This window comes from Diplotaxodon limnothrissa, linkage group LG8, assembly GCF_057381915.1.
Source record: "Diplotaxodon limnothrissa isolate DT_005_m linkage group LG8, D_limnothrissa_male_GT1.1, whole genome shotgun sequence".
Lineage (NCBI taxonomy): Eukaryota > Metazoa > Chordata > Actinopteri > Cichliformes > Cichlidae > Diplotaxodon > Diplotaxodon limnothrissa.
This window is the reverse complement of record NC_140603.1, coordinates 15137904-15162377: the sequence shown is the minus strand read 5'-3', so window position 1 is coordinate 15162377 and position 24474 is coordinate 15137904. Positions and strand designations below refer to the sequence as shown.

General features: G+C 39.3%; 2 protein-coding genes across 7 annotated transcripts; both read right to left on the bottom strand.

Moving 5' to 3' along the window:
- plekha4 (pleckstrin homology domain containing A4) lies at positions 1 to 14084 on the bottom strand. 5 transcript variants are annotated; one of them, XM_085361322.1, is made up of 24 exons: positions 13863 to 14084; positions 11829 to 11892; positions 11607 to 11705; positions 11411 to 11483; positions 11217 to 11317; positions 10948 to 11066; positions 10647 to 10859; positions 10240 to 10534; positions 9876 to 9932; positions 9555 to 9704; positions 8648 to 8707; positions 8457 to 8537; positions 6558 to 6710; positions 6338 to 6436; positions 6026 to 6134; positions 5519 to 5580; positions 5105 to 5206; positions 4923 to 5013; positions 4664 to 4719; positions 4057 to 4197; positions 3567 to 3974; positions 2839 to 2960; positions 2635 to 2744; positions 1 to 1704 (listed from the first exon to the last, which is right to left on the bottom strand). In XM_085361322.1, the coding sequence occupies exons 1-24, from the start codon at positions 13901 to 13903 to the stop codon at positions 524 to 526; spliced, it is 3987 nt and encodes a 1328-aa protein (XP_085217448.1). In that variant the 5' UTR covers positions 13904 to 14084; the 3' UTR covers positions 1 to 523. The 5 variants fall into 5 exon arrangements, with proteins under 5 accessions (XP_085217448.1, XP_085217451.1, XP_085217453.1 ...); XM_085361325.1 differs by lacking the exon at positions 13863 to 14084 and adding an exon at positions 12095 to 12501; XM_085361327.1 differs by lacking the exon at positions 13863 to 14084 and adding an exon at positions 12095 to 12501 and having other exon boundaries at positions 11874 to 11892.
- A 5408-nt stretch (positions 14085 to 19492) lies between these two features.
- LOC146626554 (stonustoxin subunit beta-like) lies at positions 19493 to 22438 on the bottom strand. 2 transcript variants are annotated; one of them, XM_085360672.1, is made up of 5 exons: positions 22314 to 22438; positions 20880 to 20912; positions 20678 to 20743; positions 20440 to 20582; positions 19493 to 20225 (listed from the first exon to the last, which is right to left on the bottom strand). In XM_085360672.1, exons 1-5 carry the CDS (start codon positions 22360 to 22362, stop codon positions 19797 to 19799), a joined length of 720 nt encoding a protein of 239 aa, XP_085216798.1. In that variant the 5' UTR covers positions 22363 to 22438; the 3' UTR covers positions 19493 to 19796. The 2 variants fall into 2 exon arrangements, with proteins under 2 accessions (XP_085216798.1, XP_085216799.1); XM_085360673.1 differs by having other exon boundaries at positions 20678 to 20740.
- Between the last annotated feature and the right edge of the window lie 2036 nt (positions 22439 to 24474).

Here is a 24474-nt window from a genome sequence, read left to right as displayed (position 1 = left end):
GTGGCACACAGCATTTTTATTAATCAGGATATCTGAGATACAAAAAACAACAACACATTTTGCAGCAGGAACAATAAAAGGGTTACCAATCACGAGCAGCCATTAGCTATGACTCCTGCGCTATGTTGAATGCATATTTTGAGAGGAATGATCATGTTAGCCTCAAACACAGAGCGTTTATAGACAGCGGCTATAGAGAAGGTATTTGGTTTTTTCCACTGCATGAACAATACTTTATTTCCATACAGTACATAGTTTTTGTTATGATGAAATATTAAGACTTTCCATTGCATTTGCATAAATGTTCAACAGTAGATAGTGGAAATGTTTAAACTTACCAAATATTAAAGGTGTTTCTGATACTATATGTTCCCATTATACAATTTGTAATTTAAAATTAGGTCCAGACTCCTTCAGTCAGTTGAATTCTTCTAACATTTTTCACTGCAGTCACTCTAAACTGTGTTCTTGTCCTTCTTGAGTTTGTTCACTTAAGCTCCTTAAGCCGTCTCTGTGCTTTCTTTTATAAACTTGTCCTTAATACTGTTACTCTCGCCTTTCCGAAAGAAGCACTCCGAATCACACGTCCGGCTTCACGCACAGAGCTGGATAGAGCAGCAGAGCTTTTGTTGCCTTGTTCTGGGACATTCTCATTTTTCTCGTCGCATAAACTAGCAGACTTTTTCAGTTCTTCCGATCTCACTCGCCCAAACTTCCTGTCCCCTGACTCTTTCGCTCTACTACGTTCCTCTCTTGTCTGATTTGCACTTCCATCCAGTGTCTGTTTGGGATCAGTGTCCCCAATGCAAACTCTGCCAGTAGTTTCTTTAACTTTCAGCTGGCTTTCTGACCTTGAGTTGTGCTCACATTCATCTGCAGCGCTCTTTTCAAAAACAGAAGCATCTTTTGTTGCTTTTTCCTGAAGGTCCACTGTTGAATCTCGAGGTTTGGAAGCAGCTGTCCCACTACTTTCATTACCATTTAATGACACAGGCTGAGTGACATCCTTATTCTCTTGGCCAGATGAAGGGCCAACATTACTGGCAGCATCGGCTGGCACAGACTCAGTGATCAACAGTGGGTCTTTATCTTCTGGCCCAGATGATGTTTGAGCACATGAATTCCCATCGTTCTTTGTTATGTCTGAATCTGAAATACTGATGTCACATGCAATCTTATAGAAGAGTGAATGGTTCTCTTTCATCTTCTCTAAGCTCTCGCTCACTGCTGATAACATTTCATTTGAATCAGTAATGCCATCAGATGAAGCTGCCTGGTTGTCTGCTGCCTCCTCATTACACAGTGTTTCTGTGGCAGGGATCTGTAGAGGTATGAATCCTTTCCACTGGTTTGTGGAAAGGAACCATTTGGCTCTCAGATCAGAGGCCTTAGAATCACTTTCATTATCATCACCATCAGGATTGTCTTCAACCTTTTTCTGTTCATCATCTTTGAGACCTATGAATCTCTTCCCTCCATCTTTCGGATAAACAGTCATGGATGAGATATGATAGGGTGAAGCTGGACGTTTGGTCTTACTTTTGGCAACCCCCGGTCTCCCGCTGTGCTGTGTTCTGTTCTCTAACTTGGCCTGATTATTAAGTTGCTGGTGTTCTTCCTCTTTATCCTCAGATATTGCACTTGAAAGCTGAAGCTCTCCAGAACTTCTTAAGTTATCCCCACAGCTTCCATGGCCATCATGGCCTGAAAACACAGATGATTTAATCTGTCAGGTTCAATAGTTAGCAGTTAGCACTTCTACTAATATAGAAACCATCATAAAAGTTTGACGTAGCCACCATGGTGCCACCCACTGGCTAGTGGACTACTGTTAAAAGCTGTAAGTTCAGCTGCTGTATCATCATTATAATGTTGGCCCAGGACCAACATTGCAACTAACCAATCACATTGTTGTAATATCATAGTTTTGGAATAAGAAAAAAATGTTTATGTAAAACAAATAGTAGACATTACAAGTGTTTCCTTAATTAATTTGTGCAATATAACAGACATAGAATCAAGTTAGGCTTGCTGTTAAGCAACTTTAGCTTACTTGTGTTGGTTTGCTAGTGATAGTTTTTAATAGCATTAGCTAACTTCTTAGCTAATGTGAACAGACTGCTTAGATAATGAGATTGTTCAGCTGCAATGTTCATCCTGGACCGACATTGTTATGATGTAGGAACAAGACCAACATGGGGATATCAGATTGTCCATGGTCTTATACAATAGCAACAAGGTAGCCAAGGGCCTTACTACTGTTTTTCTTCTTTCCTCTGAATGTCACAACAATTTACAAAATTAACACCTTTTTGTTTAAAACTGCCATAAAACTGGCAATCAAAAACATAAACTTATTAGGAAAATGCTGATTGAAGTCATAAATTGAGTGAAATTGAGTTCAATAGAATCTATTTTTGAATCCATAAGTGTTGCCCCCTGCTGGCTATAAAAAATAATGCTTCCAGTCAATTTCAGACTCCTAGTCCATGTCTGTCTTTTATATACATTCAGTGATCTTTAATTGTTAATCATGCCAAGTGTCCTAAGTGACAAGTTAATTATTAACTCAACTACTATATAATGTTAGTAAATCTATATAAATCAATACTGTATTGCTAAATTAGTAAGTACCTGCTTTCAATCTTTGTTTTCTCGCTGCATCAGAGGGAACATGGTGAACTTCCTTCTCCTTTCCCATAACCGAGAGCTGACTGTGTGTAGTGGCACTCTCTCTGACTGCGCTGATAGACAGACAACAGCCAATTTGCTGAGACTTTCATCAATATAAAGAACATTTACACTGTGTAAAAAAGAAAACAGCCCCCCCCCCCACACCTTCTTATGACTCTCTCTCGTATTCGTTCCACTCGCCGGAGCTTGGCCTCTCGCTGTTCATGGGTCAGACAGAGGTCATAGTCCATGTTTGAGGTCAGAAGGGCAGTAGACTGCTCCACTTTCTGTTGAGATGGATTTATATTAAAATGCACATATAACAATAACTTTAACTAAAAGAATAATTGTAAGAGCGCCATTTATAATTTTCTATGCAGTATTGATAAATACTGCTGAATGACACAACTGATGCAATGATATTAACATATCTGTCACATCAGGCCTTCTATAACAGCTCAAATACAGCTTTAACATTTTATTAGGCTTTGAGTCACTTATAAAAGTGATACTGAATTAACTGTAGTTCAGAATTACTGTACAGACACTGATACAAGGCCTCTTGCTTCATCTAGAATCTCCAGCTGTTTGTTTAAACAAGCTTTATATCCGCATTAAACTTTAACGCAATGTTCACATATTAAGTTCAAGAAAGTAAAATAAAAAGTAAAAAATAAAGCATATTTACAAAAAACAAAAGGAAAAATGGTTTATGTGCAATTGTCATACATCCCGACAGAGGAGATAAATCTACTGTCAACAGCACATTAGAGCTCATTCAGACTGAGTCAAATTAATCTGCAATCTGATATGAAATTAAATGTGATGGATTTATCGTATTGTATCCTTTTAGTTTATTAATCATATGAATCTTAATGTTGTCTTCTTCTTACCCTTATATTTGAGCTTGCGCTTCCATTTTCTAAACCGGCGTCATCTCGAATTTGATTGCTTGACGTCTCTAAACTCTCAGTTCTGCTCACTTCTGAAAGTAACTCTTTCGTGGAGGTCCTGGATGCTCCTTGATGCTGATCTTTGTATGTCTTCTTAATGGGCTGATCCTGGTCCATCTCTGCTGAAGACCAGTTTTGATCAGGATTCTCCAACAAGGGCCTCCTGGGTGGTTTGCTTAACAGTTTTTTACCCTGTTCAGCCAGATTTAGCTGTTTCTCAGATGGGATCTGCTCAGCCAGTGGAGCATCAAGCTCAGCAGGAGGATCCTCGACAGAAACTCGTCTGGCCACAAGCGAAGACGGTAGTACAGCTGTAACCACTCGCGTCACCCTTAAGGGAAAAGGGGCCTGAGAGAATACCAAGTGAGAAAAGTAAATATATATACAACACAATATAGTCATTCATTCATTCATTCATTACTTGGCAAACCTCTGCTTTTGGCTCTGAACTTTGACCCTGAGTCTGGGCACCTGGAGCAGGAACAGGAGGTTTTTTCCTATTAGTCACCCTCTCCTGATTTCTCTTCATTCTCTCAATCTGCTCTTCTTCACTCATCTTCATCTTCAGCTTCTAGAAAAAAACATGGGCTGTTTAGAATATGAGTCATTTATGATGACTGCAGCTCAAAGATTCATAAAGCGAGAAACCCTGTCAGCCATTATAAAGATGATTAAAATAGCTTTATGTTTGAATCTGTTTGTGCAGAAGAATCTGTGTGTGTGAAATTATGATGGATATTTGCTCGCTATGCCTGTCTATATATACTGTTATATATATGCATTTGTGCAGGTGAGAAAGAGGGGGTTTGTGGCTACAGTTGAGCTGAGCTACTGCATTGAGACGTGAGCTTCTACCTCCCCCTCTCGTCTAGAACAGGTACTGCAACATGCCCTAATTGCAAGGAGGATGAGAGAATCAAAGAATTAGAATTTGGCTGTGATTGCAATGAGGAAATATCAGCTTTGACTGCTTCTATATTTGGAGCATTTTGGATCACACCGCATGCCAACACACAGGAAATTATGAAGAATCAAACCTTGGTCGATTGGTTGGTTGTGTCTGGTGGGATCCACTTTGAACCAGACTGAGAGTCTAAAAATGAGATGAAAATAGAGGAAAGTGGAAAAAGAATGGGTATAAAGAAATGTAAGGGTAGAAAGCCACTGTGGGATAATTTAGCATTATGCATAGAACACCTACTAAAGCTATTAATAATAGATATGACAGAAAAAATTAATATACAGCACAGTGTATTAATATCAGCCTATTTCTGTAGTGAGCATATTTGTGCCAACCGGAGGGATCTCTATGTGCTTTCACATTAAGGAGGGCAGGCTGGCTGTTTCCTCTTCTGTGTACAGGATCAACAGTGTGGCTGTAGATTGCCTGAAACATAAGCATAGAAATATCAGAAACATCCATGAAAATATTACCAAACTTGAATGTCTTTTCTGGCGGATTTTAAAAAATTGCCCACCTCATATGGGGACTCTGCCCATCCATGGCTCATGTTCCTGCTCTGGCTTTCTTGTAGCTCCTGGGGTAACGGTGGGCGGACTGGCGGCTCCTCTTCCACGTCCTGCAGGGATCATAGGAATGTGATGAACACTGTGGAACTATTATGGAAAAGCCAATTTATCTGTGCCAGACATAGTCATATAAATGAATGCTGCTCTGTGCAAATCTTGCTGTTCTGTTTTTACTCTCTAACAACTAGCCTCACACGATGAATATTATCAATAACTAAAATCAAATGCTGTAAAGCCAAAAAACATCATGTAGCCAGCAAGCCAGCAAAATGACTTGAATGGACAACAATTCCCTGCTTGTTCATAAGCAGAGCGCAAATGTCAGGGGCCACTGACAAATGAACAATGGACAAGTGTCATACCACTGGAAGACACTCTGTGGGAGAGCCAGGGGATCCAGGATGCGGAGCTGTGGACTGAAACACTGAGGGAGAGACAGAAAAGGTCACAGTGTTGACTCTGGTCATTGTCAGGTTATTGTCAGGTTCCATGTGCAGTATCAAGGTTACACCAGGAAACTGCTGTATACACTGGTGGCCCCAAGTGGCAGCCAGGAGCAATTATTATTATAATTAGCTATGTGGCACTGATCTGCACTGAATAACAACATCACGTGTCTTGCTTTAAAACATGGTATTTCAATCATTTGTATTATTGAGTACATGAGTTTAAGGGTTGTCAGTAGCTCAGACAGTGTAATGAGCTGGTGTTGTTGATAACCTTTTTTTCATTTAAATGTCACATTTAATGTGCTGTTATTGTTCAGAAATGCAAAGATTCAGGCAAAGATCGACTGTTATAAATGGATGAAAGCAAAGTTGTGCAGTAAGAGTCTGAATATTACAGTAGGATGTCTAGCTGATGCTCACAGTGATGTCTCTGTATCCCCAGCAGGTAGCGGAAGTGACTCCGATTGGATTTTAGTCCATCGAGTATGTCCTCCATCATCCACAGCTCTCTCTGAGCCTGAGATTGCTCCTGATTGGATAGAACATGGACATGATCCACATAGAACATCAAAATATAAGAGAGTTTCACATTTTGAGCCCCACTCCCCACATGAGGATCATCAAATTTGAGGCAAACTTTTCAATAGCTGTTGTGCACACTTTAACAAAGTTTCTTTGGGAGGCCATGGGTCTTATCAGGCAAAAACTATTTGGTTTGTAGTGTAAAATTACTTGTGGCATTCCAAAGTTACAGATGTGCTGAAGTTGTGAACGGACAACAGACAGTTCACTCTCCATCCTCTCATACTGGCACCAAACCCGCTCTATTTCCTGAATATAAAGAAAATATCAGAGGATTAGTTCAATAACCCATAGTTGATGATTCAGCATCAGTGAAGAAATATTATTGTAATCTAATATGAGGGTTTTTGTTTTTTGTTTTTTAACACACCAGTGATACGTCACACATTCTGGCCCGGACTGTCACCAGCTCCTCTTGTAACAAAGCCTTCTCGGTCAGCGCTTCCTCGTGGGCCTGGGGTCCATGGCTCTTCCACTCTTCTAGCTGCAGTCTGGAAACTTCCAAAGCACACTGGACATTGTCCTGAAACACGCGCAGATGTGAGGAAAAGAACTTTATATGTGTGTAAAGTTCTAAATAAACATAAACAAAATCTGGCTGTACTTCTCGTAGCTTAATTGCACAAATGTTTTAATTACTCAATAAGTTCAGTAACTTTTCTTACGACTGTCCTATTTTTTCTGTAATAATTGTTCTTAAAAAGTCACAGTGTCCTAATAAATAAATGTACTGGGAGTGAACCTATATGTTTTTTTTTTTTTTAAATTCTATTAGTTGAGTGGAACCAAAAGTAAAGAAATTGGTGTTTGGTTGATTATTAGTTGGTTGTAATAGTGCTTCTTGCCAATAAATCTTATTCCTTTGTAGAGCGTGTTTATTTCCCTTTAAATGGTGCCATATTTACAAGGAAAATCCATTTGTAGGTAGAGTAGGTGGGTTGCACCTGTGAGCAGGGACCCTGCTACAGCAGTCAGTTAGTGTCTGCTCTAAGCTAGATAGAGCCTGTGCCATAGGGCAATTTCAAGCTAGTGTTCTGCAAAACCCAGCTGCAGCATTATTTGGAGTGAATCCCAGTATCGTCTCCAAATTGAAGGCCAAGTTCCATATAACAGTGGATGCTAGAGACAGGACCAAGAAGTTAACCACAAGAAGACCATTTCCTCATGTTGTCAGCACCATAGATAGTCTTCTACAAATTTATAGTCAAGGTTTGCAGGACAATATGCCTGACTACTCTCTACCCAGACAATGCAGAACAGCCTATATACAACCAATCCCTGGTCTCATAGGGCTGCCAGGAGGCTTGCCAGGACTGCACTTCACTGCCAGGCCTGTTTACGCTAAGCAATGAGCCAAGATTTTGCCTACAGCAGGTGGATTGTAGGACCAAAGTGTGGAGAAGATGTGGACAACGCTATGCTGATTGCTGCACTTATAGGGTAATGGCTTTTGGTGGAGGCAACTGAAAAAACAAGGCATGTCATCATTGGAGGCAAACTAAAGTCAGAGAAATATCAAGATGAGATTCTGCAACCACTGGCAGTCACACATCTCCACAGTCCTGGACCGAACTCTATCCTCCAAGAAGACAACGCTTCCCCCCACAGAGTGGGGCTTATCAGAAACAACCTTCAGAATTTGGGAGTGGGTAGGATGGAATGGCCTGCTTGCAGTCCTGACCTCAACCCCACTGAACACTTGTGGTATCAGCTTGAGCGTGCTATTCGTGCCAGAGTGATCAGCACAATCACGCCACACCACTGACTTGCAACAAATGCTGTTGAAGAATGGGATGCCATCCCACAGCAGTGTGTGACAAAGCTGATGAGCAGCACGAGAAGGACGCACCAGGCTGTTGTTGCTGTGTATGGTTCTTCCACATGCTACTGAGGCCCAGTATGTCTTCTGTTTTAAGGCTTCAATCATCTAATCCAATAAATGACACCAATAAAGAGTCAAAAGCAGAAACAGCTGTTTGGGATTGGCAGAGAAGATTTGGTAAGTTAATTATGGGTGCGATCCACATACTCAACTCTGCTGCTCAACCCACGAATACGTTTTCCTTCCAAATCTTACACCATTTAAAGGGAATTAAATGGTGTAAGATTTGTTTCCAAGAAGCATTTTTACAGCAAACAAATACTCGACCACACAAAAGTTTCCTTGCTGTTTGTGCTAAGTTTATATGTGTGTGTGTGCGTGTGTCTTTAGATTAAATGCTTGGGTCATGTATTGTCTATATAGAATTAAATCTTTTGAATTTCCGACCTTATCCATTTGTAGCTGGGCCAATTCTACAGACAGAGACTGCAGCAGTTTGTCACACCCACACAACCTTGTTAACACAGCCTGAGGAGACAAAATCAAACTCATGACTACAAAAAAACCTAACAAATGATTTCAGTTTGCGCTGGTCTGGTGACTGTTAAGACCCAAATGCTGAAATTATGAACACTCACGTCTGCATCACTTTCAAGTGGCCGGAGTGGTGGCATTTCCCTCGGGTCAGGTTTTGGGGCCTGAAAATCATCATAGTCACCCTTTTGTTTCACAGTACTTTTTTTTTTTTTTTTTTAACAATGATTTTAAAATATTTCTCCTTCCTCTTCACAAACCTTCAATGTATCATTAGATACCTTATATATATATATATATATATATATATATATATATATATATATATATATATATATATATATATATATATATATATATATATATATATATATATATATATATATATATATATATATATATATATATATATATATATATATATATAAACATTTTCTTTAAATTTTAAAAAAAAAAATCTTGCTAATGTTAAATCATATTAAGGGAAACATGTAGATTAATGCTTAAATGTTACTGCCTGAATGTTAAAACTCAGCTGTTTTAACACTGCAGAACACTGCACAAGCTTTAGCACACTGCAACCATCTGCTTATAGCATGAATTGCCATGAATCAGAGACATAAATGTTGAAAATGCTTAAAACACATGTATTTTTAGATTACTGATCAAACACCAACTTCATGTAATAGTCATTATAGTACATGTAGCATAATCTTGGCAGACAAAACAGTATAAATACATAATAAAACAGAAAAACACAATTATAATAACAAACACACAGTTTGTTAGTAACAAAAAAAAACAGACTTAGTGACAATAAAAGACAGTGACAGACATATAACAAGTCAATGACATACACAGGACAACTGTATTAATACATTTAGAAAAAGTCTACAGTGTTTTCTTTTTTAAATAAAGGGGTAGGACACGTGACACCACAGCACCACTGAGCATGTTGTACCACACAAAAAGCTGTAAGAATACAGCACAGTTCAGCAGGCTGGGCTGTACCATAGCTGGCGGTAGCACACAATCAGATAAATGGCTGCGGTGATGGTGATGATGATGGTGGTGGTGTTGTGGGGGGTGTGGAGAATGTGAGGCTCTCGATGAGGGGGGTAAAGGGGGCAGTAAGTCTGCATGTGCCCCTGTGGAGTAACTCTGAGGAAGGAGACCGCATGTATGTGAAAAGAGAACACAATATCAAACACTGTGCTACTGTGCAGAGAGAGTAAAAACTGTTATTGGTGACTTTAATGATCTGTTTCAGAAGATTTTACTCAATTAAATTTAACATTACTAATAACAACAAAGATTTTTTTAATTGCTTACCTTCCCTAAAGGTCTTCGCCCACTGCTATGATGAACAGAACCATATACAGGGGCAGGCTAAAAACAGGGAAAGAGAAAGGGTTGACAAACATGAGCTGTTAACACAAAACTGTGCTTTAAAAGGGCCATTCCACTCAAGCTGATGCTTTTTAATACACTGTATTAGTCAAGTTAGATAAAATGCGTGATACAACTTGGATACTTTTCAGATCAGAATACTTTATTCATATTCGAGGGAAATCTTTCCAATCCCCCTGTTTGGAGGCCATTTCTCTGAGATAAGATGAGTTTTGGCATTAGGTTTTATACAGATTGACTCTCATGAAACAATTAAATATCAAGATCTTTTTTTGAAAGTTCCAACCTTGCTTAGACTTTGCCACCTTTCTGAGCCTGGAGTGCTGGGATTGGATTTGAACTCCAGATTCGGTGAGGCAGGTGCATAGTAAAGAGTATGTGGCAGCATGATCGGGTCATCATGGGGTCGTATGTCAACCCTTCCCATTGGTGTGTGTGGTCTTGATCCCAGCTGACCTCTGGAGGTCAAAGAACCTGTTGCCATAACATCTGTTTGTGACGGTGCGATTTGACCCAGGAGAAAATCCTCCTCCTTGTTTGGACCACAAGCTCTTCTTCTGCTTAAATCTGGGCTCGGTGTTCTGTTTGTGAATATAGCAGAAACAGCACAAAGCAGCCTTTGCAGTTATTGTTTCAGCTTTTAAGAAAACCACTTGGATATGCCATTCACACACACACAGACGACTTGACAACCTGCTGTTTCTTTGATGAATGCTCCGCCTCTCCCTCTGCTCTGAGTGCGATCTCCCCATCCTTCCACCACTGAGCTTACTCGGTTCACTCAGAATCCTGCTGACGTGCCTGTGTTTCTGGGATAGACCCTCATCATCAGAGGGAGATTTAGGGAGGTCCACTGATTCACTGCTGCCACCTATCTGCGTAAAGTCGTGATAACTTGAGCAGCGCCTGAAAGCATCAGAAAAATGCTTATGAGTCAAAATAGTGTAAAACGACCGAATGTAAAACCTCATGACTATTTTGAATAGAACTGAACCTGTTCATGGAGCTGTCTGGCTCCATTGCAGCAGACTGACTGAGGGCTCGAACCCAACCCAACATGTCCTCCTGAGTGTCTGCACTGAAGAAATAAGAGCGCATCCCCTGATGCACTACCTAGTTTGACACATATTATTCACAAATTGTTTTTTTCATTATTAAAAATTCACATTTCCTAATCTACATATACACTTAAATATTGCATGCACATACGCATGATTGGAGAATGCCTTATAGCCTTGCAATGACTTGGTTTAACAATAATACCTTAAAGGTGAACTTTCTGTTCTTGCATTCCCTCGGCGTGCAGAACAGGATTTTGTAGCTTGGCAGTGGGATGCTCCCCAGAACAGATTCTTCTCTGCTGTCTGAGAAGAGGATGGATGAGACATTAACAAAAGAAGGGATGCATCACCACACATGATACAATTTCTCCTCCAGACAAAGTGCCGATCTCTTACCTTTATAGTAAAACAGACAGTAGTTAGAGAGGACGAACCATCGTCTTTTCCAAAGCTTCAAACCAGAGCTATCCTGCGGGAGGAAGATCAATTAGGCTCTGCTCTTCAGTAAACTCAGTCACACACTCTTCCGCATGCAACAGTGAAGTTGTTGATCTTTTTAAGTAGATCATGAAAGCAAATGATGCAAAAGTACTTTTTTGTTGAGCCATCCTCTGATAACCACAGAGCAGTTGGGATCTCTCTTGGCAGACTGACACCTCTTCCCGAATGTCTGCACCTTCCCATCACTTTCCTGTTACCAAAACAGGGAAAAATACATTTGTGTGCACACATGTGCTTATGCATTAACAGCATCACACTAGGTCACCCATGCGTACAAAGACGGGAGCCTTGTAATTTGAAAACAAAACTTTACCACGGGAAAATAAGATATTGTGGCCACGCTGGACGCTTGGCTTACTCTGTCGTGGTCATCCATTCTGTAGGGTGACAAATAAATGTGTTCAGACCACAGGAAAAAGATGGAAACAACAGTTAAAAGGAAATAGTCACACAGTAATAAAACCCCATAAAGTTCCACATAGACCCCCTGAATACCAAGATACATGGCTGTAAGATGACTCTGCCCACATATTCAAATGAGCTACTTGAAGCTGGTATGGCTAAGATGTAACCGCTTACCAGTCCAATCTGAATCAGTGTCCCCCTCTGTAGAAGCAGTCAGTCACTCCACTGACCAGCAGCCCTGTAAGCTCCGACGTAACAAATGCCACATTCCTATATAGTTGAGATTTTTCCCTGCTCAACTGTTCATTCTCTCAAGGACTTGGTGTGGTTGCCCCATACTTCCAGAAAAACTCTCCCACAATTCTATTCTGAGCCATAACAGGCCGATGCGCATCCCCACCATGCAAACTGACAGGTGACAGCTGCGTCGCTGTGGTGGTAGGGAGGGGCTGGGACTGTGTGAAAACCAATCTGGCAGCAGGGACAGGGCTGGTATGAGACACTATCTGGTCCAAACTGCATAACTGCAGTGTGGATCGCTGAGAATAGAAAACCCAAATAAAGGAGCATGGTGGTGGGAAAGTAAAAGTTGTTTACTTTGTATAATAATAATAATAATAATAATAATAATAATAATAATAATGCTATAGTAGTATAAAAAATTAAATATAAAAGGGAAAATAAAATTTTTGCATGTTTATATGTGACAATATACAACAATCAGTGGATTTGGTATTTTATGTTAAACTACTTTCTTATTACTGTTTCTTTTACTATTAGTGTGCAGTATATATTTATATATTTCTTCATGTACTACAACAAAAATATTCCTTACATTTCTTTTGTGTGTGCATATTATGTAAGGCATTTGCATTCGTCCATAAATATTTGACAGCAAAATAACTCCAATGGAGAAACTGAAATTTCGAGTTACACCTGCTTAAGCTTCCTTATCAAAGATGTATTTTTACGGCCTTCTTGGCTCATTTGTGACCTTTGTGAAACACTAATACAGATGAACTTGAAGATGAAAAAATAAATCACGAGGAGCATCTCACGTTGAGCCACCACAAACACTTGCATGGATGAACCAGATGTTTGATATGATTTGGTATCCACAAGCTCTGCCGGTATCAACCACATTTCCCTACAAGCGCGGCATGGAGTAAATGAGAGAACTCAGTCACGTCTTTGTTAGAGACCAACAACCTCATAGCCACTGGGGGTTCTGTGGGTGTTGTGAAATATTTGGAAAATCTCCTTTTTAATCAGTGAGGGTCACCACCTCAGAGAGGAGAAGACTTAAAATGCTAAAGAGGGATGGTGGGGAGGACAAACGGTGGGTCTGTGCACGACACAGAGTGCGCTTTGTGATGCCCGAGGACTCTGAAGCATCATGTGAAGTTGGACACAGACCATGTTGAATACATTGCCCCAGAAAATAATCCTCTCCCTCTCTCTATCAACAAAAACATTTGCATGTCTCCCACATTCTCATACTTTTAAAAGCCAACGAAAGCTATCAAAATACGTTTGACCTTGATAAGCAAAGCAGTGACGTAGGACACTCTCTCGACTCTTAACTGGGCTGTCATTTCTGAGGACACGAGATTGCTGGTTGCTGCACATTTTAAGGTGTTGAAGCCATAAAGTTGATGCTTATAAGAGTAAAACTTGCTGAGTTACTACAGAAAAGTTTAGCACAGGTTCAAAGAGGTCCCTCAGGGGGCCACTGAGTGTTTCAGCCACAGATAATAAATATCAGCCACAAAGCTGCTTCACAGTATTGTTAACCTTTAGCAACTTTGCTCACAATTTGTCACATTATTGACCAAAGATTAAATAAAGATAAATGATTAAGAAGTGTGATGTTTAACTGTGCAACCATCTAGAACTACATGAGACATAAATGTTAATAAAGATGCCATATTGCTGTATATACCTGACTAATCGCGCCTGCCTGCTGGCTGCTTCAAGCTCCATCACTTGGCACTGTTCCTCACAGCATCTCTTCAGGCTTGGCAGCCTTCTTCTTGGCTACCACGAGCTCCTGTTGCCCAAACAGTCACAACGCTCTTCTGCTACACTCCGCTGCTCTCCGTGGACGTGTGAATCTCCCTCTCTGTTGTCGACTGTTTCACTCTGGTCTGACTTGTAGCAGCAGTCCTCGCTTGGTGCTCTACCTACGCTGGCTGTTAGCACTCAGTCTGTTTTTCTGTCCACTAACAGTGCACTCTCTGTGAGCCCCTTCTTTCTTCCTCCCCCTCTTCTTCTTCACTGTCCCTCCCTCTTGCCCTGCCCTTAACAGCCTCTCTGTCTTTTGCTGAGTGTGGGTTTGTGACTCAAGAATTCCCACACACACATTAAAAAAAACAAAAAACAGCTGTTTTCTCGTTCTTCTGTTTTGCCCCTTGCATTATTTAAATTCTCAGTGTAGCTTTACTACAATCAGAGATTTGGATGCCAGTCTTGAGTCAGCACCCCCAATAAAAGCCAAAATATTCAGAGAATGAGGGGCACAATGAGACAAAGGCTTTAAGGCTCTGGCTTACTTCCAAAACCATGCCATGTGCAAGACAAAGTAAAGTTTTGAGTTAGGAAAGCAATTTGACATTTGGTTGATGGATTGTTTAGGCACTTTAAATCTATTAAAGTTTAAATTATTAAAAGAAAAAGAAGCCTTAAGAACAGATGTAAAACCTTCAGAAGCTGCATTAAAATATAAGATAACCAATTATTTTATAATTAGCCTGTCTAGACTTGAAAGGCTCCCACAATTAGGCAAAAATAATTTTCCGAGATGGTCCCTTCTTATATATTTTTTCTGCTATGCCAAGTCAGCGTCTTGTATAGCTGATTGTAGAGAGTACAGAAGAAAACTAATGATGCTCCGTTAATACAGCTATAAAAAAAGAAGAAGAAGAAAGAAAGTACAGCGCTTTAAGGTTGACGGATTGAGAGTAATTAAAACTATGCCTGTTATATACTTATATGTACAAAAGCTTAACGGGAAGAAAGGCACTCAAAGAGAAGCTGAATGCTGATAATCAGCAGTGTACACATGCCTCAGGAGAGCTGGTGTTATTGTAGCACAGGAGTAAGATATCAAAAGCATTTTAAGTGGTATGATAAGAACACGGGAGACAAGAGAAAAGAAAGAAGTGTACTTTATTGGTCCCCGTGGGGAAAATCCCTCTCTGCATTTAACCCATTCACTCAGTGAAACAGTGGGCAGCCATTGGGCGCCCGGGGAGCAGTGTGTAGGGACGGTACCTTGCTCAGGGGTACCTCAGGGTAGCTGTTCAGGGGAATCGAACCCCCGACCTTCCGATCATGGGGCCGCCACTCTACCCACTGAGCTATCCCTGCCCTTAGTGTAAGCAGGAGCGTCCTGAAGCCTGGTTGGCAGTATCTTTAATCTAAGAGTATCTCCTGTGAAATGAGCTTTTCAGAATCCTGCGACCTAGACGCAAACACTCAAGCTATTTCTCAACACTCAATAATAATCGTGCTGTCTTATAATTAGCTCACGTGTCCAGGCCATTTGCTTTTATCCAGGAAGGTCTTTATCCAGGATGCTCAGGATGTCCCGTTCTCACGTGGGACAAATCAGCTAGCCTACAGTAATTATTGACCACTCCCTTTTAACATAGTGAGCAGTCGCCCGCATGCAGTGACAGACAGCTGCATGACTACTAATAGTCTCCTGTTACACGCTTAACAACCTGTGGGGCCCTCTCATAGGATTATGGGAAATGCAGTTTATTTTAGTGAGGAAAAAATGGCAACATTAGCTTGAAAGGCCAAAGGTCAAGCATAAATCACACCAACAACATTTTATTCAGCTGCATCCATCAGATGATTAAATCACAGGAAGATTTCTCTGGTCAAAGGTTTGTTATTGGTATTGTCATTTGAAAGCGACCTTGTTTGATGCCCATTCACTGATTGAGCTTATACCGTGTTAATTATTTATTTAATTTGTTGTTAATTAATTATTTATTTAATTTTCAATTGATTAGACTTTTCCTAATAATGTAGATCTCGCATAATACACACATAGATTATCTACAATCTACAATAAGGTTTAAGGTCATTTTGAATTAGTTCCTACTATGAAAACAATTTTTCTAGATAATAATTTGTTATTCATTGTAAGTATTGTGTTGCGAAGTAATAGGTAAAATAGTTAAAGTTCGTGATCTACACTATGTGACAAGTGATAACATAGAACATAATTTTCCCCATATTCCCTTAAACAACATTCATGATTAATTTTCTAGAGAAAAAAAGTACACACAATAGCACTTTAACATGTTTTGTGATGTTCCATATGTTCCATACAAAAACGAAAGATCCAAAAAAGAGAAATCAATTTTTGTGTGCACGTGGTTTGGTTTTCTGTTGTGGTGTACTGACAAGTACGATCCAGCAGGTGGTGCTGTTTAATAATTTCGTCCATCACTGTTTCTGCTGAGGGCACTTTTCATTATGGGCATATATGATAAATAAAAATATGTTTAAAAAATACATTGATTAGCTTCATGTTAAAATACTTTATTATTGTATGTTTTAATAGTAAATAGAGAGTAGTACAGCCACAATTGGAAAAGAAAAGCCACAATTGCTACTTGCAACCAGAAAAGTATACATGTGAAACATTTGTCCAGCAGCAGAGCATGACAACAGTGTAAAGTGTTATGTATAGATAACATGGAGCGAAAGAGCAACATGAAACTGGTGACCCTATCAGTCCATGTTAGACTGCAGATAGTGTGAATGTGGGCTAGTAGATACGTGACAACAAATCTTTTGGAACCAGTATAACTTCATCACAGTAATGCTTGAGTAGCTTCTGCTGTCGATCAGGTGGTGCGGAACCATGAAGGAATAATATTGTGGAAGCACACTGGAACAAACAGAACTTAGTACTGGTCAGTAACTGGTTCTATCTGCTGCACACAAAAAGCTCGGAGAGTGTTTGAAAACAGGACATTGGAGAAAATCCAACTCTCATCATATCACGCTCCTACGGGAAGATACATAAAACGTTCTAACATTCAATTCAAAAATATTTAAAGGGATATTTTAAATTCTGTCTGTATTGTTTGCAAAGCATGTTCACACAACAGCAGGGATTGCTGGTCATTCCTCCCACCCTCACCCTGCATCCTCCTTATGCCATGCTATATGTGTGACCATATGTGCCATTTGCTTTATAGCATATATCACTTTGCTCATTACACCAGCAGAGAGTTTCCACTCTTCCAACTCTCATACCTATCATATGATCACATATACACATCCAAAACACGCAGTGAGGTGACACCGTGGGTTTTATTACTCTTGGATCCAAGTCTCCGGTTTCATTTTCTTTGGTCAATGATGGATGTTTGTACCTGTCATATCGGTTTAACTGTACTGGCTGTAAATTCTTATATATACTCATCACAAGAATCACACTGAAATAGCCTAAATAAACTAAGCTAAGCTCAATTTGGTTGGTGTTTAACTGCCTAAAGCTAGAGGTGCAGTTTTTGAGTATTACTAATTAAGAATAAGTAAATGGATAAAGTACAGAAAGCATTGATTTGACTACACGTGACTTCATTTTGACCCCCTTTGAAGAGTGAGATTTCTACTGACCTGCTTCTGGAAGGGTAATGTCTGTATGTCCTCTGCTGTCTCAACGCTGACATGACTGTCATTGTATGTACAGTATGCAGAAGCAATGACAACAGTTTAAGTGTGTCAAATACCAGTGGCGCGGCTGCCCCTCTGTTGGTCTTCCATGGTCTCTTGTGTTCTGGGGGCCTCTGGATGTCTGGAGTTTTGATCTCCTCCATACCCGCTTCACACCCTGGAGGACGGGGCTGTGGCCCCCCCACACTCCCTAGCAGATCATTACATGGAGAAACCTTTGGAATGCAAGCATGCTGATCCACACAGGTGTACACACATGGGTATTCACAGACGCGGACTAAAGCTTTCTTGGCTGCTGCCTCAAAGCACACTGTGCGCTGTCTATCTTGCGTGCTGCACAATATCGTTTATTATTTAGTAAATATTGATATCTATGACTAGCTAGTTTATTGTGATGGTGCTTTGTTTTCTCTATTATTATGTTGCTCTTTGTTGTTTGCTGTCTCCTCTGTTTGTTTTTTTTGTTTGTTTGTTTGTTTTTTTTTTCTCCATACAGGTGACCCAGGAGTTCTTTTTTTTTTTTTCTCTCTCTCTCTTCCCCCCCCTTCTCACCGTCTCTTCTCCCTTTTGGTTTTCTTTCTTTCTCTCCCCCTCTTTCTCTCATTCATTCCCCCTGTCCTATTTATTAAAAAAAAAAAAAAAAAAAAAAAAATGACAAAAGATGAACTGAAGCTCTGCCATCACGTAATGTCGCATACTGCTGTTTCTGATGTCATTTAGAAAAAAGAAAAAAAAAAAAGTGTGTCAAATACCTGATTGACTTGAATGCATTGCTTACTGGGGCTTTTCTTGGCACTTGTTAAATCTATATCAATATGTCTAACATCCAACTGGGGTCTTCCAAGGGGTCAGTATCTCTGTCTAAATATTACATTACATTAAAAAAATTGCAGCATATTTAGCTGATATACCACTGACGTCTGTGGGTGCCTTGTGGGCAGGATAACAGTTTTAAATGAGTGCCACTTTTAGTTCCTATTAAGCTGATGCTTTAGTTTTGAAAGCAGTGGGAGGTAAGGTCAAGCTGTCAAAGACAGAAACTAATGTTCGAGCTGGAGCATCTCACATGTCAAAGTGAGCCCCTTTAAACTCCAGGGAAGCAGTCTCTAGTCAGTCTTCTTTACTGAACAACACTGAAGGAGTTTTATGTTGTGCAAACTTAACACTGTGCATACGACTTTATTTTAACTACTTAAAAAGCTTCAGACATTGACCACAGACAGAAAACGTGCAATTAATTTCATTTTCAGTATAGAACCAAAAACAAATCTCAAAAAGATGAATTGTATGTAATCCCGAATTTATCCAAATTTGAATATGCTGCATGTTTAATTAATTTAAATTATACCGATTATATTAGATAATAGGAATAAAGAGAAAGTCTTTCTGCCAGGTAAGAAAATAAGCTTTAATTCAAATATTTAGATTCATCATTTTAATTCTGTTGCAATATCCCTTTTGGATTTTATTTATTTATATTTCATTTATGCCAATTGAAATTTTACACCTACTACACAGTTAGACACCAGCCTTATGTAATTTCCATAGCAGCACTCTGGGGAATCACAATTAGATTTGGGACTTGGTCTGATTTTACAATGAGTCTAACATGCACCTTGTGAGTGTACTACTGTACTGCTTAAATCCTGATTCTGTCCCTACTTTTTGTTTTTGTTTTTTTGCATATTTTTGCTGTCTTCATACTATAGCAACATTCACATTAGCAAAAAAAAGAAAAAAAGTCTCCTTTTTCCATACTTTATTTTTGATTAACATTTTTTCATATTTAACATTTTACATACACTTATGTCTAACTAAATATACATTCTTAGCAAACAATAACAATAGAGAAATACAAATACACACATATATATTAGTATAAACCTTGAGTGGTCCTGTGTTTTCAGAAAAATCCAACAGTGTGGACAACATTCAGAAGGTGACTCCTTTCTGAATATCTTCTAATTGCACTTTGCTCCCTTGATTAAAATGTTTTTTTTTTTTTAATTTTCTGTTTTCCTCAGAGATACTGTAGTGTTTTGGTAAAATATAAAACAGCCTTATTGCAGCTTTATTGCAATAGGATAACAGCTACTTCACTCCTCACCCAACAAGAGTTCAGCTCCACTCAATTTTAGATATGATTATAATCTGCCTCTATGCTTCCACTCCTTTATTCCTCCTTCTTTTTGATTACACAGTCAGAGTTTGTTCCTACCCATAAACCTGGCATCATTTTCTCCTTTAAGGAGCTCTTAAACTGCTTCAAAAGTTTAACCTCCTTTTTCCCATTGCGTTCTCCTCCCTCAATCACATCCTCCACAGCATAAAAATCAATGACACCAACAGGCTGGTCAACATATACACCTATTGTGGAGCACCTGGGAAGCTCCACAATCTGTGTAATGCGACCGTTGTGCCAGGCATGATAGCTGGAACCACTCCAGCCGAGACCCCAGGACTCCTCGTTTTCTCCCAGGCCACAGGGCCCATCCTTGTTCCTTCTTCCAGCTCCTTCGTATGCGACTCCAATCACAACCCATCCAGAATACTCCATTTCCCAGTAGCCTCGTCTTCCCAGGATTCCCTCTTTGCAAAGAACCTTATGCACAGAGGTGATAATGTCACTATAATACAAGCAGCATTGCTTTCTCCTTTTGGAAATACAACACCAGTAGGTTCAGGTTTGAAATAAACTTGGGGTACATACTGTTTCCAAGCACATCTAATTTTACACCATTGTAAACATTTAAAATGAGCAGAAAATACATTTGTAATGTATGCCATTTCTGGCTAAATGCATCCTCATACTCTACCTGTGGAGCGTACTCATATCGCTCTGGTCTGTCCAAGACAGGACACGTGAGGTTATCAGTCATTCTGGCCACTTTGGCACCACCTTCTGTGATCCACAGCATTTTATTGGCTGTTTTGTCATCCAGAGACAAGTTAATCCAATCTGACAAAGCAAAAAATAAATAATAATAAACAATAACTTAACAAATGGTGCTTGGAAAGAATTATAAAAAAAAAAAACTGCACAATCAAACTTACATTTGATAAGATCAGCTCTACATTTGGGTTCAGGGATATTTGTCTCATACCCTGGGATCTTCTCTGCTGAGTAAAATAACAATAAATATCAGGAGATACTAAACGTTAGATGAACCATAGTGGGGCCAGCCTTTAAAGAAGGCATGATTTAAAAAAGAAAATCAAAAAGATAATCCAACCTGTGGTAGGATTCAAGTCTTACCTGTGGGCGTTTTTACCACTTTGGCCTTTTTTCCTGAAACCAAAGAAACCTTTATTAACATCAATATTCTTAACTGGTATAAATATTAGGTGACAGGTGCATCTCAAGCGGTGATGAAGTGAACCACAGGAAAACTGGGTATACTTAGAAAGGCATCTGCCTTTGTCAGATCATCACATCAGAGATTGCATGCTTTCCAGAGTCAGTGGTGGATTCATGCCAGGCAGTTGGAATGACCAAGACATCTGAGATGCTGTTGGGGTTGGCTTCAGTCACACTAGAGTGCAGCGTGAAGCTCAAAGCAGATTATGAGATGAGAAGAGTGACATGATCTGTCTGTGCAAATCAGATAAGTTGGGGATCTAGATCCTAAGCTAGCTTATTGCCACAAGATCATAGGAAAGTCATCCAAGTGTCAAGTCACACCTAGCTGAATTAAAGTCAGAGTTAATGTGAAGATAATGGATTGCAACACATGCAACATGGGCATCCCTAAAATTAATAATGCAGAAGGCTGATCTTAGCAAAATCACTTCCCTCTTAATTTCTAACTGATTAATTGTTGCATAACAGGCACTTAAGCCAGATATGAAAGTGATATTTTGCTGTCACGCATAAGGATGCAGTCTCAGTGTTTTGGTAAGGACACTTAATCTTCACTGCATTAAGATATGAACCTTCAAAAACAAAAGTAATGGGATGTATTTATATCAACACGCATCATCTCAGAATATTAATCTACAAACATGTAGCTGCTCATATCTAAATGGTTTAAAATATCTGCTGCAATATATCTGAAAATTGTGGTGACAGAAAACAGACTAGACAAAAAACAGTAGATGATACCTGGAATTGTAATACATGTATTCTTTTTGGCTTTTTCTAAATTATAGTACTGATTCATTTACTGTGTTTCTGTTGACCCTTTGACTTTTGTTTTGCATTAGTTAAGATGAGTACAGACAAGTTATAAGCTATGATAAGATCTGCAAAGACACTATTTGTAAAGACAGTATCTGTTCAGTGGAGGCTGAAAACATGTGACCATTTTCGAAGCTGTTCTTGTAACTTACAGTATAATACATAAATGCATTCCCATGGGTTACATCTGGTTCAGGCAGATGATGCTTTTTGTTTTTAAACCATTGCTCCCAGGGAATAATACCATTATAAACCCATCAACAACAAGCAGAAATGTGAAAGTATTGTAAATAAATATAGGTTTTTTTAAAGACATTTTTATACAGACAAACTCTGGTCAACTGTTCTCTCAGGATCTGCCTGTGAGGATGAAAAACACTTCACTGCTGAAAATGCAGTTTGGTTCACCTCAGTGAGTACATTTAAAGCATATCACTGTAGTATGTACATGCTGGAAAAAGGAAAGGAAAAAAAAGTTATATATCTTTAGATAAAATATATTTAAAAAATCACCTTTTTCTGCCTTCCTCGTCTCCGAAATGATTCTGTTGGTGTTAGGCATCTTGATACCAGCTTGCTATTTGAGTAGCTTGAGTCTATCTCGACCTGATGTGGCTGGTCTCACTGAGGATGAAGAGTATTCGTTGACTGGACTATGTGACAACTTAATGCAGTGCTTATATACCTTTGGTGCAGGACAGAGATGAAGGAATCATCATTGGTGGTGACATAAGAGATAAAAGTTACCAATAGAAAAGAAGGGGAGGCAGGAGGTTTGTAATGAGAGCTGTGTATGTATGTTTTCCTTTTAAAGTATAGAAGGATTCTTCGGCGTCTCTAGGACGCCCCTTTTACCAAGTAAACCCCACCCTATTCTCTCTACATCACCTCCAGTGATCTCTGTACATTGCCCACTGACAGTGCTGATGTACTTATGGTGGATGTATGTGGGAGCAAAGCTATGCAAACGCACACACATACAAATTCTAAGTACCAATCTAAAAAAAACAACTTTAGCTTTTAGATATGATACTTTATGTCCTTACAGCAATACAAATAATAATAAAAAACTAATAAATTCAGTTACAAGTAGCTTTAGATATGAATTTAACTGTTTTAAATTATTATCATTACGAAGGTTGTTACTATGGTAAAATGTTCTTAAAATTCTGTTACTTAAAATACTAATGCAACCTGAAAAGAGGATAGATTCTTTTTGTTTTCACTTTTTAAAATGCATTTACAATTGCTATGCAACATCCATATCACTGTACATATCAGCACACATGCAAAACTAGTTCAAGTTCAAGTTTTAATCCTGAAAACCGGATTTAATGTGACTAAGTGTGACCCAAATACTGCGACAGGGAGTTGCCTGAGTGGAGGTTCCTTGGTTCATCGTACCAGGCTCAGCTGTGCTCATGCCCCACATCACTTCCTCATAAACCGTTCACCATTACAGATGCCTCAATGTGAACAGGTCGGGTTAAAAGAAAAAAGCATGTCGCTGATTGTAAACCCGTTCTTGTGATCATCTCTCTGCTCTCCACGGCAGACTGAGGTGTTTACTGTTTCCGGCAACCTGCCAAACCTCATGTCAAGGCTGCCTCATGATTCTTGTGTTCCTGCATGTGCAAGCAGATGACTCACTGAAGCGCTGATTGCAGTGCTGACATTAAATGGTACATGCCGTGCATGCCATGCACTGTGGTGTCAGAAGTGTCCCAGAGTGCCCAAGTGTTTACATCTGTGTCTGAAATACTTTGTTTCATCAATCACATGATGATAATAAACCAAATGCATTGATCATTTGAAACTTTTAAATAAATAAATATAAGTATGTTTTATTAATGTTGCTTAGTGGGAAAAGACCAAAAATCTACCAAAAACAGTATATAAAATGGGAACACAAGTTCTATATAAAACTAGTAATAAAGGAATAAAGAAAAATGTGTTTACTTTAAAGTAATGTTTTTAAAACAACAGTGGAATCTGGTTCCACTTCAAATGAAACCAAATAAACCAGATTTATCTTTTTATCCATCTCCATCTCTAATAGGCCCCCTCTGTTCTGGACAGGATGAGCACATTAATGAACATGATGGTATTAATTATATCTCTATTATGTAAAAAAAAAACAACAAAAAAACAAAACAAATCAAAGCAACTCAGCTTAGAGGTGGAAACGTGGACTCTGGAAAAACCCGGCACTCACCCGGACCATGACAATCAGTATGTAGTGTCACTAACACTGTGGGCCTCTATAGGGTTCTCTGGTCCCTTCCTCAATCTTGTCCTTCAGTGCTGCAACCACTGCATGTCATTAACGTTCTTCTCGTTCCAGGAGATTTTCCCCTTCTCTATACTCTCCTGGGAACGTTAATCCATCAGTGTCAGATGAACTGTTCAAACTGTACCTCAGCTGCCCTGACCTCTTCACTCTTAACCTTACCTTGTTAACAGGAAGCAGGGGAGTTAGTTAGAGGATTAGACGGGTGACATGAAAGCAGATCCTGAGAAGTAATGAACAAGGCTGCACGCGAGCACATAGATATGATAGGCGGTAAATTAGGCAGAAGGTATGGACCCAAACTTAGTGCTGACATATGTTCATAACACTGGAATAAGGATCAGTAATTACAGGATTGCACTGAGAATTTTCATGGATAAACTG